We start from the raw sequence: 14,528 nt of genomic DNA, 5'->3' as shown, positions 1-14,528 counted from the left end.
ACCTCACTACCTCATGAGGCAACTAAAGCCATTATTAATGCCGTCAATTATGAGTAGCTTGTCACATATCCGTTTTAGGCACATGTAGGTTCAAGGTGAGAGAATCCCTGACCTTTTGGGCCAGCCCTCTGACAGAAACGGCTGAAGGATCGGAAATACTGCATATAAATGGGCGAATACAGTCCGAAAAAAGAAAAGTGCTCCAAATGTCGGTAAACGCGCTGCATATTATGTGCACGACATTGAACGAGGTATATTAGTTTTCCAGCCACGCTTACTGCTGTTCTGGCTTTGGTTTTCTTCAATAGTAGAATCAAGATTAGCGCATTTGTGAACGAAATTGAAGCAGTCGATTACTGGTTGTAGTGCAGCATGTAACTCCAATCTGTAACATCATCGTTGTTTTTGCGATGAGTTGGTCTGGATGAAACGGGTTCGACTTGAAATAGAATTAACCCGACAAGAATGCACGCGTGTTGTGTCCGGCATTTGGCACCCAAAAGGATCTTATCTCCTCTGTAGCGTTGTACCTCGTGGGTTTAAGTGGAGGACTAAAGTGAAATTACGAGCTGTTTGGGGGAGCACATTGTGTTGTGTGAATAGGTAAATTCCAGTTAGCACCACGTATCTAGTACAATCTTAAGTATGGACAAGAAGTCTTTTTTTTTTTCAGGTGTAGTATGCATTCTTCAGACAAAAAATTCCTGGTACCTGAAGCCATAGTTCTATACGCAAGTGAAAAACGTGTCCTGTTGGTTTGTGTCTGTCAGTCACGAAGGGGAAAAAAAAAAGGTAACGTCTGATGATGACAGAAAAATCAGTGCACACTATGACTTAAGCCCGTCTACCAATAGTATTCATATTCTTTAAATATTCATGATCCATTACAAACAGGTACTTCCAGACACGGCACGAAGACAAAAGCTATATTTAGCTATTGGTATTCCTTTCGTGCGCCAACCAATACCATCTGACACGACACGGTCCAGCAGACACTGACAAAAAAAGCCTCCACAGAACGAAAGAAAAAAAAAATCCGACCATATTCTTTATTATGAACAAGGTGTCACTTGGTATAAATATTTCACCAATTTCCCAAACTTTTCTTCAACCTTTTTCTTTTCTTCTTTCCCTCTTTGAACAAAAGTTCATATATAATTCAGACAGACACTTATATATAACAATAACGAAGTAATAATGAAGGGACTTATTTTAGTTGGTGGTTACGGTACCAGATTGAGACCTTTGACATTGACATTGCCAAAGCCATTGGTTGAGTTCGCCAACAGACCAATGATCTTGCACCAAATCGAAGCCTTGGCCCAAGCCGGTGTCACCGACATTGTTTTGGCGGTCAACTACAGACCCGAGGTTATGGTTTCCACTTTAAAGAAGTATGAAGAAGAATACGGTGTTTCCATCACCTTCTCAGTGGAAGAAGAACCATTGGGAACTGCTGGTCCTTTGAAGTTGGCTGAAAAGGTTTTGAAAAAGGATAAGTCTCCTTTCTTCGTGTTGAACTCCGACGTGATCTGTGAATACCCATTCAAGGACTTGGCCGACTTCCACACTGCTCACGGTGGTATGGGTACCATTGTTGCCACCAAGGTTGACGAACCAAGTAAGTACGGTGTCATTGTCCACGACAGGGACATCCCCAACTTGATTGACAGATTTGTGGAAAAGCCAGTCGAATTTGTCGGGAACAGAATCAATGCCGGTTTGTACATTTTGAACCCCGAGGTCATTGATTTGATCGACATGAAGCCAACTTCTATCGAAAAGGAAACCTTCCCTATTTTGGTTGAAAGAAAGCAATTGTACTCTTACGATTTAGAAGGTTTCTGGATGGACGTTGGTCAACCAAAGGATTTCTTGACCGGTACCGGTCTTTACTTGAACTCTTTAAGGAGAAGATCACCCGAGAAATTGGCTAAGGAATCCTTCGTCATGGGCAACGTTATCATCGACCCTACTGCCAAGATTGATCCTACTGCCTTGATTGGCCCAGACGCAGTCATTGGTCCTAACGTTGTTGTGGGTGAAGGTGCTAGAATCCAAGGCTCGGTGTTGCTTGCCAATTCCGAAGTCAAGGCTCACGCTTTGGTCAAAAGTACCATTGTCGGCTGGAACTCGAGAATCGGTAAGTGGGCCAGAACTGAAGGTGTTACCGTTTTGGGTGATGACGTTGAAATTAAGAATGAAGTTTACGTTAACGGTGCTAAAGTCTTACCTCACAAGTCCATTTCCTCCAATGTGGAAACCCCTTCTATCATTATGTAAGAACTCTTACCCCTTGTGTATTATTCTTTACTTCTTGGTGAGGCTCAGAGTCCTCTCTTGCCACTCTTTAGTCATTACATACCTTCGTTGTATAATTAAATTAATCAGTATACCATATTACGACATACGCGTGGAAGCCACGACATTATTGGAATTTTCTTCCTCCAGAGTTTTAAAAAATGTCGCATTTTATATGCAGACCCGTATCACGTGACCGGAATTCATGCTTTCATCTCTTCCCCATACGGGCAGCAACTTAACTACATCAGTTATGTGGAGAAAGCTGTCTCCGAGTGGTTGTAACCTTCCTTCATGAGGGGTAATATGAATGTATAAGCAAATATATATGATGTAATCAATTAGCAATGGAAATCAACCCTTCAATCCCACTACTTCTTAAAGTTGGACTCAAAGGCTTTTGTCCTGTCAAATACAGCAAAAGTAAGATTTGGGAGATCAATGGGTTTTCAATCTCTCCCATCAGTGACACTTGCTTATTTTTGGTGTTGTCGTAGTATAAAGTCATACCACCACCATCAGCATCATTAAAGGTTAAAATCAATGCATTATTCTTGGGGAATGTACCTCTGTGTGTAGTCATTGCTTGCTTCAATTCTTCCAACCCACTACCAACACTGTCTCTGTATTCCTTTGCTAAGGGATGGTTCAAGATTGACTTGGTTAAGCCATCTTTCATGTGTCCAAAGTCGGTGTTCCGAACAGGAGTGATTCTTACTAGGAACCGAATATGAGCATCGATAAGTTTATTTACCACATCAATTGATTTTGTTTCATCCTTCAATTCTTCATCAACATTTGCGATTCCTTGTAAGATTCGACGGGCCTTCTGCACATCATCCTTAGCAATGTAGAGTCCAATCGCATACACTTTGAACCCCAAGAACGTCACACTTCTGAAACCTGACCCAATCATTCTGTAGTCATTCTGAAGTTGATGGCCATATTTGGAATCTGAGGGTCCTCCAATGTCAAGGTAGTATGGATCAATTCCACTCTCTACTTGTACTGTAGTGTTTGCATCAAAACTGCCACCGATCTTGTTGTCTGCTGCAATAGCTGGTCCCTTGGATACTCCATAGGAAATAGCCAATATCCCTCCAACACTTGCGCCAAGTGCCAATTTGTACGACCAGTGTGAATGGCCCCTCAAGGTAGAACCAAAGTTCCTTCTCAACGTGGGCTTGCTGTACGAGAGTCTTTGAGCCACGCTCTTGAAAAGTGTAGTCCGAATCATGTTGTGGCTTTAATGTGGGAAGAGCAATGGAAGCAATTGATTCAAAAGAAGTAGCCCGTTCTTTGAGTCGTTGATGGTTCGATTCCGTTCGCTGCCAATTGGTTGACATACTCTGTGTTATACAGGACATGACTCAAAAGAAAACTAATCATCTGCTGAAAAAGGTAATTGTTTTCTCCGGGCTTATATGCCGTTAACTCCGGTCTAGACGCAGTTTGTTCATAGTTGGTTTATTGATGGAGAAATGGTTTCCTTCAGTTGCAATGATAACCCACTGGCCTGCTGGGATTTGTGTATGGCTTGCCATAACATCCATTCTTGTTCAACAGAGTCAATTGAAGGCGAGAGCCAATTGTATTCGGAAAGTGTAGCCGAAAGATACCCCAACATTGAGTCTCCAGCACCAGTGACATTTACAACTTCAATGTCTTTTGTAGGTACTGGGAAATAATGAAGTACTACTCCCATTTTTCGACCAACCTCCGGTACCGTGCGTCCTTCAGAAGTGATTATAAATTCTGGTGCAAACTCTGAAGTTGTGGGGAGCAGCTTGTAGCTTGTAACGTCTGTCAGAATGCTTACTAGTAAAACACCATTAGCCCCGAGTTTGACCAAGATGTTTTGGAAATAAGGTAAAAGTTGAAACGATTGTTGAATCACTCCGTTTTCAAGCAATGGTCTTAATGGTTTGTATTTGAACAAACGTTCTCTGAATGCTGAATTGATTCCAAGTGAATCAAGCATGGGGAACCATTGGTCAAAGTCGGAAAACAATTGTTTCTCGTGATATGCTTGATGAATGCGTTCTAGTTCTTTGATAGTGGGCGTTAAAAGCCTTATAGGGTTATGCGGAAACACCTGATGATGTTTTAATGCAGCTAACTTAGTGCATTTGGCTGCAGAGGTGGGATCAACAATTATTATAGTCTCTGAGCTTTCTCTTTCAATATATTCAATTATTGAGTTAATTGTTTGTGATGATAAATTGCAATCTAAGACCACAGTTTTGGGCATAGCTCTTTGAACTTGAGCTTTAATTTCATCACCAAAATCAGATTCCACCAATGTCATATCGGCACATGCAACAACTAGTTCACCTTTTCCATCATGAATAGAAGTGTATTGGGCAGTTTGGGCGTTTTTGACGACGATGATTCCTGTGGTATCAAAGTTCATGTTATTTAGCTCTTGTATGATAGCTTTACCTTGGAAGTCATCACCTATAAAAGAAACCAAACGACCTCTTTCACCTGCCTTCTTCTTAGTGTACCAGTTGGCTAGTGAAATATTATATCCCACACCTCCAATGCTACTTCTGGTAGAGCCGGGGTTAGAATCATGCATAATAAGTTCAGGTATGCATATCGTAGAAATACTGTCTAAAGCAATAGAGCCAATAATAAGTGTATCAACAATGTCTGGAACAGACTTCAGAACAGACTTCAGAACAGACTTCAGAACAGACTTCAGAACAGAAGAAGTCAGGACAACTTGTCTGGTTGCACTAGACCTTCTTTCCGACGACTAGAGACTATTGTTAGTATCAATAATCACTTAAAATACAAGGTCATTGACGTTTTAACGTACCGTTTCCAATTTCAACAATTCTTTGGCAATTTCAGTGGCACAATAAACGTTATTCTTAACAAATTCTATGTTGCATTCAACTGATCTCCCCTTTGTATGTATGGCAATCTCGTTTAATAGAAACGGTGTTAAATTCTTTCCCGTTATACCCTTTGCGGCTGCGTCTCTAGTTGCCTGGTCAATTATAGCACTAATAAAGTCAGACAGTAAGGCAATATCCTTAGGTGGAGGAATACAAAATAAACTACCACTTTGCAACCCCATTTTGTTAACACTATTATCGATAATTGAAGCAGCTTCTGTAAAGTCACTGAACGAATAAGGGCTTAAAACCCCAGACTCACGACAAAAGAACCCTGGGACTTCAACTCTATTAGGGTTCAATTTAGAATCGTTATAGGTTCCCACATAGACACCCTGAGTCTCTAAATACTCCATAGTTCTTCCAATATCTAAAATGGATTTAGGTCCAGCACATACAACAGCTACAGGAGTTCTACCTAATTCCGTCAAATCAGCAGAGATGTCCATGGTGTATTGACCATCAGGATGGACCCCTCCAAGTCCACCGGTTCCAAAGACCTTAATACCAGCCATATGAGAAAGAATCATCGTCAGAGCGATTGTAGTGCCTCCACTCATCCGATTGGCCATGGTGTAGCCAATGTCTCTTCGGGATACTTTGTTGACTGTGCCCTTGTCTGCTTGTTCCGCAAGACGTTCAGTCTGCGATGCACTAAGTCCGACATACGGTATGCCTTCAATGAAGGCACAGGTCGCAGGGACACATCCGTTCCGTCTAACTACTTCTTCGACCTGTACGGCCATTTCGACGTTCTCAGGATACGGAAGACCATGGGTGAGAATGGTTGATTCTAGCGATACGACTGGTCTCGACTTGTCCGAAAGAGTTTGTTGTATTTCTTCCGACACCACCACCGACAGAGTAGTAAGGAATCTCTTTGTGATAAGCAGCCTGGTGCCAATTCTAATCATGATACGTGGAGGAGAAGATAAGGAAGAGAGTAAGGTGTAAGATAAAGAAGTCATAAGGAAATGGTGGTTATTGTGGTGCGACTTGAAATGTGTCCATACTAGTGAGAGCACCATAATGTTACTACATATATCTATTTCACATACGTAGGTGTGCCTTAAGTATATACTTACATGTATACACACACATATATACATAAGTATGCATATGTACATTATGTACATATACGCATGTACACACACGTATAAGTCTTTATTTTGGCCTTAATGCTTACATGCATGCCGATAGCCAATACTTGGATCAACAGAATCTTCACTAGTGCTAATGACAATTTACTGTGATACGTTATAAGTAGATGGGTCTGGACTACAATGATATCATCATATCTTTACCATAGCATTGTAATCAAACATCAGTTGTATTGTTGCAGTTATATTGTAGTTGTTATTGTTGTCGTCGTATGGTAGTGCTATAAAATGAATGCGAAAATTGTTACCTGAATGCACTTTCACTCACTACAGTGAATCCCTTACCATGTCGTTGGAGTCGGTGTTGGAACAACATCACATATCGAGGGAGACATTGGGAAGCGAACGACTAGACACAACTTCAGTTGATGCGTTAAGTCAACTTCCAGTGCATGCCCAACAGTTTACAAAAGTCAATGCCTCTTACGGGTTTGTCCTAGAAGCAGCCATTCGGACTAACTCCCCACCATTATGTGAACCGGATAATATTGATAGTCTTTTGGAGGTTATCGTGACTGAATTGCAAGATGTCAATTGGTTCAAGTCTGGTAGTGAGCATCACCACCATTATTACTATTATCTTCGAGTCTTGCGTGAGATACTATTGATTAAGGATGATGTTCTTCCATCTCCAAACATAATAGCAGCGTTGGCCATCCACAGCGATGCCGAGTGTCCCTGGGGATCCGTCTGCGACAGTGAAATAGTGGACAAGACCATGGATAAGTTAAATGCCGTTAATTTGTCCCACTTTATAAGGGAAAAGGTCACTCCGGCTTGTGCTCAACTATCGAAACTTGAGAAACATACCAAGAAGCAATATCAACAACTATCCGGAAGTTTGCGTCCTCACTTAGGATTTGGCAGTGGGGTTGGGGTTACCCAGAATGAAGAATCCATTAGAAGTCAATGGTACAACTCCAAAAACGTAGCGGCCATCTCCATGATCTGGTTCTTAATCAAATACATAAAGGACGATCAGGAAGACATGTTGGAAACGAATTGGTTTATTATCACTTCATTCATACTTAACCTTACGGATGATACCAATGTGGAGTTCAAATTGGTTAGTTGTAGACTACTCAATGAATTTTTGGAAGTTATTGGCGGAGACTTCTTGAAGAAAAGAGGTTTAATTGAACCCTTTATTAAGTCATTCACTCCAAACTTATCATATATTCCTTCCCTTACTCCTGTCGGTGATAGTTTACGACTTTTACCTCCAAGTTACACTGTTATTTGTGAGTTAATCCAATATTCCAGTCACAGTCGTCGAGACTTTTTAGAATTGATAACTTCCAAAGTACTTTTCTCCATTAATCATGTGAGGGGTAATAATAATAAAGATGCTTCTGATGTTGTTGTATTATTACTTGAAGAGTTACGGAGATTAATCACCGATTATGTTGAGCAAGATATTCTAGTTTTGCTTTCCAGAATAAACTTTGTTCTTAGTCAATTGATAATTGATCCCATTGAGCATGATCCAAGGGTAATTGTAGCTGCACTTCTAACCCAACAAGCCATTCTACAACAATTCGTCAACTCCGACAAAGAAGCTGAATTACTTGTGTATGACTATCGATTTGACTTCATGGGTGCTTGGACCGTTCTACTCAAACGGAAGTCAGCTTCCACTAAAGAGCTTTTAGATATTATAAAGGACACTATGGATTTACTATTTCAATACGCTAACTCATTAAACCAAGTGGAAACCTGGCATCTGGAGTTAGACACAATCAAATTGCATGCAACGCAACAACTACAAGAAATTATATCACAGCAGGAGTAAGTGAACTACTTCCCCATTTCTATTCACATTATGTACAAGAACTATGGTAATGGTGTAGGGCAAGGTTAGATAAGGTAAGGTCAATTCCACGTCACTTCTTACCTTGTAAAGAATGAACCACCTTGATATTTGTGTCTAAGAAACGATTCAAACAGTTGGTCAAACACTTCTCTTCGCTGGAATCCAAATTACCAGTGGAGATTGGCTTATTGGCATTACACTTCTTGAAACACATGTCTGTGTAATGACTGATGGACATCTGGATCTTGGACTTGGAGTTCTCGGCCTCAATGAGTTGAGCAATCTCTTGTCTGGAACTTTCGTCCAAATCTCTTAATAGTTCTGTGTTGAAGGTAGACATTGGATTTTATAGTGGGTTGTGGTTGATTGGTGGTAGTTTTGTAGGTTTAAAAGTTTTCCTTTTCACTTAACATGAAATGTTGTGCGCGCTACCATGTTATGATATATGATGGGGTATACTCATTCATTTATAGGGCTAATATAAGCGTACATAGTGGATTATTTAATCATAATTAAAGATATTCGGTTCCTAGTATTAGTAATTAGAATAGAGTGGGGACATTCATTCATATTTACTTGTTGCTTTTCCCATTAATGTATACTTAAGTCTAGTTAAGAAAGTGATATAAACTAGTCACGTGATTGAAACGTGACTATGGTGAGGTAGTACTACATTATGAGCAATAAACTGCTACACAAGTTTACAACCTAAATACTCTGTTGCAAATACCATGACACAGGAAAAGAGCACCATAGACCCTGATACCACATATTTGAGGCGATTGGAGAGAGAAATTGCTGCCACTGAAAGGTACCTTTTAGATGCAGATAGAGCTATCAAGCATCTCGAACAAGAACTACAATTAGAAAGCAATAATAATACTACTGAAAGAAGCCATAAAGAGCATATAATAGCATTACAACAAACATATGAGAAACTTCCCTGGATTCCTGATAAGAATGAAGTCCTTGATACTGCAATAGCCTCTGTTGAAATTAGTGACTTGAACAAACAGCAACTGAAATCTATAACACTGTTACGCAATAATATCCAAATGAAAAAGGAAGAGGTTACAGATTTGGAACAGTTACTAATTGAATATCAACAACTTATCCCATTACTTGATATTCAAGAAGAGGAATCTCAAAGAATTCAAGACTTACTTGAGACCCGAAGCAATGATGATTTGCAGTCAACTCCAGATTCATTTCTCCAAGATCTTGGAACCAATAAGGAACACACTCAAAAGACTGTTAAAATGCTTCAACGTGGATTAACGAGAATTCTCCGGAAATATATTGCAATATCTGATTATAAGAGTGGGAATAGTACCCCTGTGCAACAAGCCACACTTCGAGATAGATTGGCTGAAGCTTACAAACTAGTACGTAATTTGCTTTCATATGTTTCTTCAAACTCATGGGTTGAGGTTGATCTGCCTACTGAAACAGAAGAGACTTTAATAACGACTTGGATCATCAACGATATCTTATTGGTCCACGAAGATTCAATTCCTGGTCATCACTATAAAGTTAAGTTTAGATCTTATGGTGTCTGAATTTTGCGACACAACTTTCCCATTTTGGATTTATATTCCGCGTTATCTCCACCAGCTGTCTCCAAACATAGCGCTACCGTTAGGGAAAACCAAAACAAGTAGGTGGCGGAGGAGGATATCAGATATCACCGCCTCCGCTTTCCTCCTGTAAATCCATTCACTTCCCACCATAACAATAATTTTATAATGGTTCCAACTGTCACAACCATTCGGAAACGTAACCGTCGGATTATCTCATGCTTCAACTGTCGGAAGCGGAAACGGAAATGTGACAGAGACGTACCATGCCTGAATTGCAAGAGATACAAGATTGCCAATACATGCAGCTATGATTCCGAAATGACTGAAGATGTGAAGAAAGAACTTCCAACCCCAGCCACAGCAATCACCACCACCACCACAGCAACAACGTCAGCTAATCCATTGATGCAGCGGGAACTTGTTAAGATGAAAGATCGCTTGAGCCAGATAGAAGCATCCATAGCCGTGGCCACTCTTCATCGTGGAGACGCAAATGTTTCTGGTGGAGATGAAACAAATGAAAATTATAGGGACCTTGTCTCGAAATCACATACAGAGGACCCATGTCAGCTGCTGCTGCTGTTGCTGCTGCTGCTCTTGAGCTCGTCCAAGTCTCACAAATACCTTATAAGTCATATCTCACCTCCAGTCCCAGTGACAAAGGGGAGTGAACAGGGGATGTTAATGCCTACTGGTAGTAATAATCAAGTTCCTCCACAATTTGTTGATGCCACTCCATTCATTCCTAGGAACTCAAATCAGAACCAACACCCAAAAACACAAAATATACTGGCACTACCTGTCCTGCCAGTTCTGAACTCTCCTCATACAAGTGATGTGCAATCGTTAAGGGGAGTTGGATTATCCCAATCTTCTACGTCGTCTCACCACCACTCTACTGCAACTTGTTCATCGAACGATTTATCACCACCTGATTTCCAATCTCGTTTGGGAACTTCGGGTATAATCAAGGGAAACCAACCACTGGGGAACATTTTTATAGGACCTTATCCATTAGAATCTGCTCATGAAGAAATGAGCTTTCATTCATCTCCTCGCAAGGATTATAAGGAAGTATTGCCCCCTCCTCGTACATTACACTTTAAAGCACTTCTGAGGTTTGATCCCGGTATCCAATTTTTTTGGAAGTATCGTCCACTCTTGAAACCTGAAGCAATGATCAGAAAGAAAATGATCTACATATCTGAAGAAAAAGTAGAGCACTACACTCTGGAAGCCAAACGCATTTATGGAGATGGATATATTCCTCGGCCAGAGGAAGCAAATGAAATTTCGAAGATAAAACTGGCAATCACAAAGTTTGCCGGTCGTATGGGATTGAATTTTGCTCCTAATATTGATTATAGTGTGAATTTGGTTTCAAGACTAAAATTAATGTTATCAGGCATTGAAGTGACGCCCTATGTGAACAAGTTCTTTAAAAACGTATACTTGTACTTTCCTGTGATTGAACAAGAAGATTTCACAAAGGATTTGAGTCGAATTTTGGGACAAGACCTCACACCAACAACTACTTGTCAGAATCTTAAGTTTGAAGAAAGAGATGATGTTGCCACTATTGCAATCTTATTAATTATGATACGATGGGTCTCCATATCCGAAATTGAGTTAAAGTACGATACTCAATCTTATCTTCTAGTTCCTACAGATGAAAGTTCTCGGTTTGGTATACTACCTATTGAATTCGTTGACTTGGCTGAAGACTGTATGAAAGAACTTAACATAACTCGATTCCGTTCCATACGTATCCTTCAGAGTTTACTTTTTATCAGGGCATATAGGATGCATGCACCTGAGGAAGTAGATAGTACTAGTGGATCATCAACTCAGGTATTTAATGGTATCATCATAAATATGGCATTCGCCTTGGGACTAAACAGGGATCCAAGCAAAGTTGCCAACTATGATCCGGACCCAAAAGTTAGATATCAACAAAAGAAGCTTTGGTTCTATGTGAATAAACTTGATCTAATTGATTCGATGTTGTACGGATCCATGCTCAGTACTTCTGATGAAACATTTGATTTATCTGAGATTACAGTTCATGAACTCAATGCCAGTGTACAAACTTTTCAATCTGAAAGAATTGCTCTAGATCTTGATTTAGAGTTCAATCAAATTAGTGGTCCATTGAAGAAAATTGTAAAGGTGATAGTTGATTTAAAAAACCCTGTGCGGGTTAGTTCATTACTAGAAGAAGCAACCAAGCTTGAAATCTGTATGAAACACATTTTAGGTGAATTTTCCAAATATCTTGATCCAAATTATTTTATACAAAAACTGGTAAAGGTTTGGAAATTTGTCATTTATTTGCATTGCCAAATGGTATTATGTTATATTTATCATATACTATTCTTACATTATGAACAGAAAAGGAATTACCAGATAATGTTATTCTACTTTAATAAGTATATTAATATTGTTGTGGTTGAATGGGCTCAATTAACTCCTGAGATACTTGCAAAGGCATTCGACGGTAATGGATGGCTTTTAATTGCTCCGACCTTGCAATTGCTGTATCAAATGCTGTTGCTAATATGTAATACTTCCATCCTTCGATTATCAGCGGGGCTCTATCGGATAAAGATTGAAAATATTCAAGATCCAGCAAAAGAGGAAGCCATTCGACAATTTCTTAAAGTCATGGAGGATACTTGCATGCACAAGATAAGAGGGCTTTACAGTTTAAGAAACCGATATAGTATGGCATGGAAATTGAGTAAGGTTCATTTTGGAGTTTATAATATTCTTAAAGATCTAAACTACTTTGATTCCCTTGCACCTGATATACCTGATGTGGGATACTTACCAGAGATTGAATTTGGATTGGCTACTTCAGATATCCAAAACACAGTGTCCCGACTTTCAATGCTTAAAAATGGTCCATTTTTAACCGTTGAAAATTTGGTTTCATCTTTAAAGGATAGAGCCGATAAGTGTTTGGCCGAAAGTATTCAGATTGACAACATGTGGATTCATATGGCCAATTTCTACCATGATGCTGATGCCGTTCCTCTTACATGCCAAAATGATGGGTCTTCGGGTTTAGGTTTGGAATCTACCAGTTATAGTATATTTCCTACTGATTTTGAGCCTTTTGGAAGTATGCTGTTATTCCAAATTTAATAAGAATATATTGTGGAGCCTTGCATGTTATATACAAAAATAAGCTTGTAATTGCGCTTACAGGGCTAACATACGTGAAGAAGTAAATTTTAGTTTCCTAGTAGAATCAACTTCTGTTGATACCATATACAGTTGATTGGAATAGCGTAAATTAGTGAAGATAGTAGATGTACGAACGGAGCCTGCTGAACCCAAGGGCTTAGACCATGAAAGCAGCAATAGCCAAAACCATAGCAACACCGATAGACTTCTTAGTGTTACCTGCGCTGTTTTCGCCAATAGTGTAGGCAAAAGCGGACGAATTAGCTTGGGAAGAGGAAGCAATTAGGGAAGAGGAAGCTTGAGAAGAAGCAACATCACTGGCGGAAGTAATGCCGTGAGACGATGAAACGATAGTAGAAGAAACGGCTACAGATGAAGTGGCTGCGTAGGAGGTGGCTGCAGAGGAGGCGGCTGCAGAGGAGGTGGCCCCAGTAATTTCATCCTTAGTAGCTTCAGCAGAACTCAGGGTCTCGACAGCTTGCTCTGTTGCAGATGTTTCTGTGGCAGTAGCTGTGGACTCAGTGGTGGTTTCAGCAGCTTTATCAGCAGCAGCTTCAAGCGCAGTGGTCATAGCACCACCAATATACCAGTAGGGATTGGCAACACCGGCAGAAGAGCAGATCCCAATGGCCAACGAAGTGGCTGTGTCAACTTCCGAACCAGCACAATTTTCAGCAATACATTCGGCAACAGCACTAGCAAAACTACTGATGACACACAAACAACCAGTATCCCAATAAGGACATGGCGTAGAGCCAGTGGATTTCTTAACACATGGTTGAGCGCAACTGGGGAGATCGGCGTAGATTTTGTCAGCGAAACCATTGATGGAAGCACTCCTAGCGACAGAAGGGTACGTAGCGTAGTTATCAGCCATTCTTAGATCAAAAGTTAAGCGAGGGTAATGTTTTGGACGTAGAATAGAAAAAAATCTTTGTACAATTGTCCTGAACAGTTTGTTTATATATTTGTAAGTCCTAATTTCCGGTCTAAACCTACTGAATAGGACAGAATACGTACTACACTCCGTAATGAGTCAAAGCTGCGGAAATCGGACGAACGATCCCTAAGCCCGAATGACGGACTGGAACTGAGCATTATAGACCTAAAAAAAAAGGCTTGGAGGATTATAGTATGCGGAAATGAAGTTAAGGTGGGGGTTACATTGTCTTAAATCCTTTATGGAAATGCCGATACAAAATGAGTTAACCAACAATTTCTTTATTGATTGGAGCAGAAAGTATATACAATAATTAACAAGTGAAAGTGATTTTCCCCTATTTAGTTTTCCTATTACAATTAGCTTCTTATGCTGTAGAGGAGGACGTCTTCCATTGCACGTCTTCCAGTCCAAAAATTATTGACACTCCGATTCGCATACTTATAGGATAGCGAGTAGATATGTCAAGCATATACAGTGAAGGGACTCCAAACTCACCTTATTATAAAAGAGATATACGTGATTTAGATAATTGAAGTACCTAGTACCGTAGCGAGAAGCTCTCTGTGTGGTAATTGCTTATTATAGTAACTCAAGTCGGTGCGTTTCTCGTTGTACGCGTTTGATTGGGTGCAAAAG

The 14,528-nt window shown here is 40.1% G+C and overlaps 8 protein-coding genes across 8 annotated transcripts; 4 read left to right on the top strand and 4 right to left on the bottom strand.

Annotated features, from left to right (window-relative positions):
* Positions 1–1,197: 1,197 nt before the first annotated feature.
* Positions 1,198–2,283, top strand: SRB1 (mannose-1-phosphate guanylyltransferase; the record flags this gene model as incomplete). Its single annotated transcript, XM_043192215.1, has 1 exon — positions 1,198–2,283. The coding sequence occupies one exon, from the start codon at positions 1,198–1,200 to the stop codon at positions 2,281–2,283; it is 1,086 nt and encodes a 361-aa protein (XP_043048187.1).
* Positions 2,284–2,638: 355 nt separating this feature from the next.
* AIM18 (uncharacterized protein) lies at positions 2,639–3,538 on the bottom strand (the record flags this gene model as incomplete). The annotated part of the gene is made up of 1 exon (XM_043192214.1): positions 2,639–3,538. The coding sequence occupies one exon, from the start codon at positions 3,536–3,538 to the stop codon at positions 2,639–2,641; it is 900 nt and encodes a 299-aa protein (XP_043048186.1).
* Positions 3,539–3,757: 219 nt separating this feature from the next.
* On the bottom strand, positions 3,758–5,953 carry KQ657_001415 (uncharacterized protein; the record flags this gene model as incomplete). Its single annotated transcript, XM_043192213.1, has 2 exons — positions 3,758–5,062; positions 5,126–5,953. 2 exons carry the CDS (start codon positions 5,951–5,953, stop codon positions 3,758–3,760), a joined length of 2,133 nt encoding a protein of 710 aa, XP_043048185.1.
* A 700-nt stretch (positions 5,954–6,653) lies between these two features.
* KQ657_001414 (uncharacterized protein) lies at positions 6,654–8,159 on the top strand (the record flags this gene model as incomplete). Its single annotated transcript, XM_043192212.1, has 1 exon — positions 6,654–8,159. One exon carries the CDS (start codon positions 6,654–6,656, stop codon positions 8,157–8,159), a length of 1,506 nt encoding a protein of 501 aa, XP_043048184.1.
* A 91-nt stretch (positions 8,160–8,250) lies between these two features.
* TIM8 (protein transporter) lies at positions 8,251–8,520 on the bottom strand (the record flags this gene model as incomplete). Its single annotated transcript, XM_043192211.1, has 1 exon — positions 8,251–8,520. The coding sequence occupies one exon, from the start codon at positions 8,518–8,520 to the stop codon at positions 8,251–8,253; it is 270 nt and encodes an 89-aa protein (XP_043048183.1).
* A 391-nt stretch (positions 8,521–8,911) lies between these two features.
* Positions 8,912–9,739, top strand: KQ657_001412 (uncharacterized protein; the record flags this gene model as incomplete). The annotated part of the gene is made up of 1 exon (XM_043192210.1): positions 8,912–9,739. The coding sequence occupies one exon, from the start codon at positions 8,912–8,914 to the stop codon at positions 9,737–9,739; it is 828 nt and encodes a 275-aa protein (XP_043048182.1).
* A 514-nt stretch (positions 9,740–10,253) lies between these two features.
* Positions 10,254–12,907, top strand: MRR2 (Mrr2p; the record flags this gene model as incomplete). Its single annotated transcript, XM_043192209.1, has 2 exons — positions 10,254–10,262; positions 10,373–12,907. The coding sequence occupies 2 exons, from the start codon at positions 10,254–10,256 to the stop codon at positions 12,905–12,907; spliced, it is 2,544 nt and encodes an 847-aa protein (XP_043048181.1).
* Positions 12,908–13,106: 199 nt separating this feature from the next.
* KQ657_001410 (CFEM domain-containing protein) lies at positions 13,107–13,826 on the bottom strand (the record flags this gene model as incomplete). The annotated part of the gene is made up of 1 exon (XM_043192208.1): positions 13,107–13,826. The coding sequence occupies one exon, from the start codon at positions 13,824–13,826 to the stop codon at positions 13,107–13,109; it is 720 nt and encodes a 239-aa protein (XP_043048180.1).
* Positions 13,827–14,528: the final 702 nt, after the last annotated feature.

This window comes from Scheffersomyces spartinae (assembly GCF_019049425.1).
Source record: "Scheffersomyces spartinae strain ARV_011 chromosome Unknown scaffold_16, whole genome shotgun sequence".
Taxonomy (NCBI): domain Eukaryota; kingdom Fungi; phylum Ascomycota; class Pichiomycetes; order Serinales; family Debaryomycetaceae; genus Lizanozyma; species Lizanozyma spartinae.
Note: the sequence above shows the minus strand (reverse complement) of the source record. Positions and strands in the feature narration are given on the sequence as shown.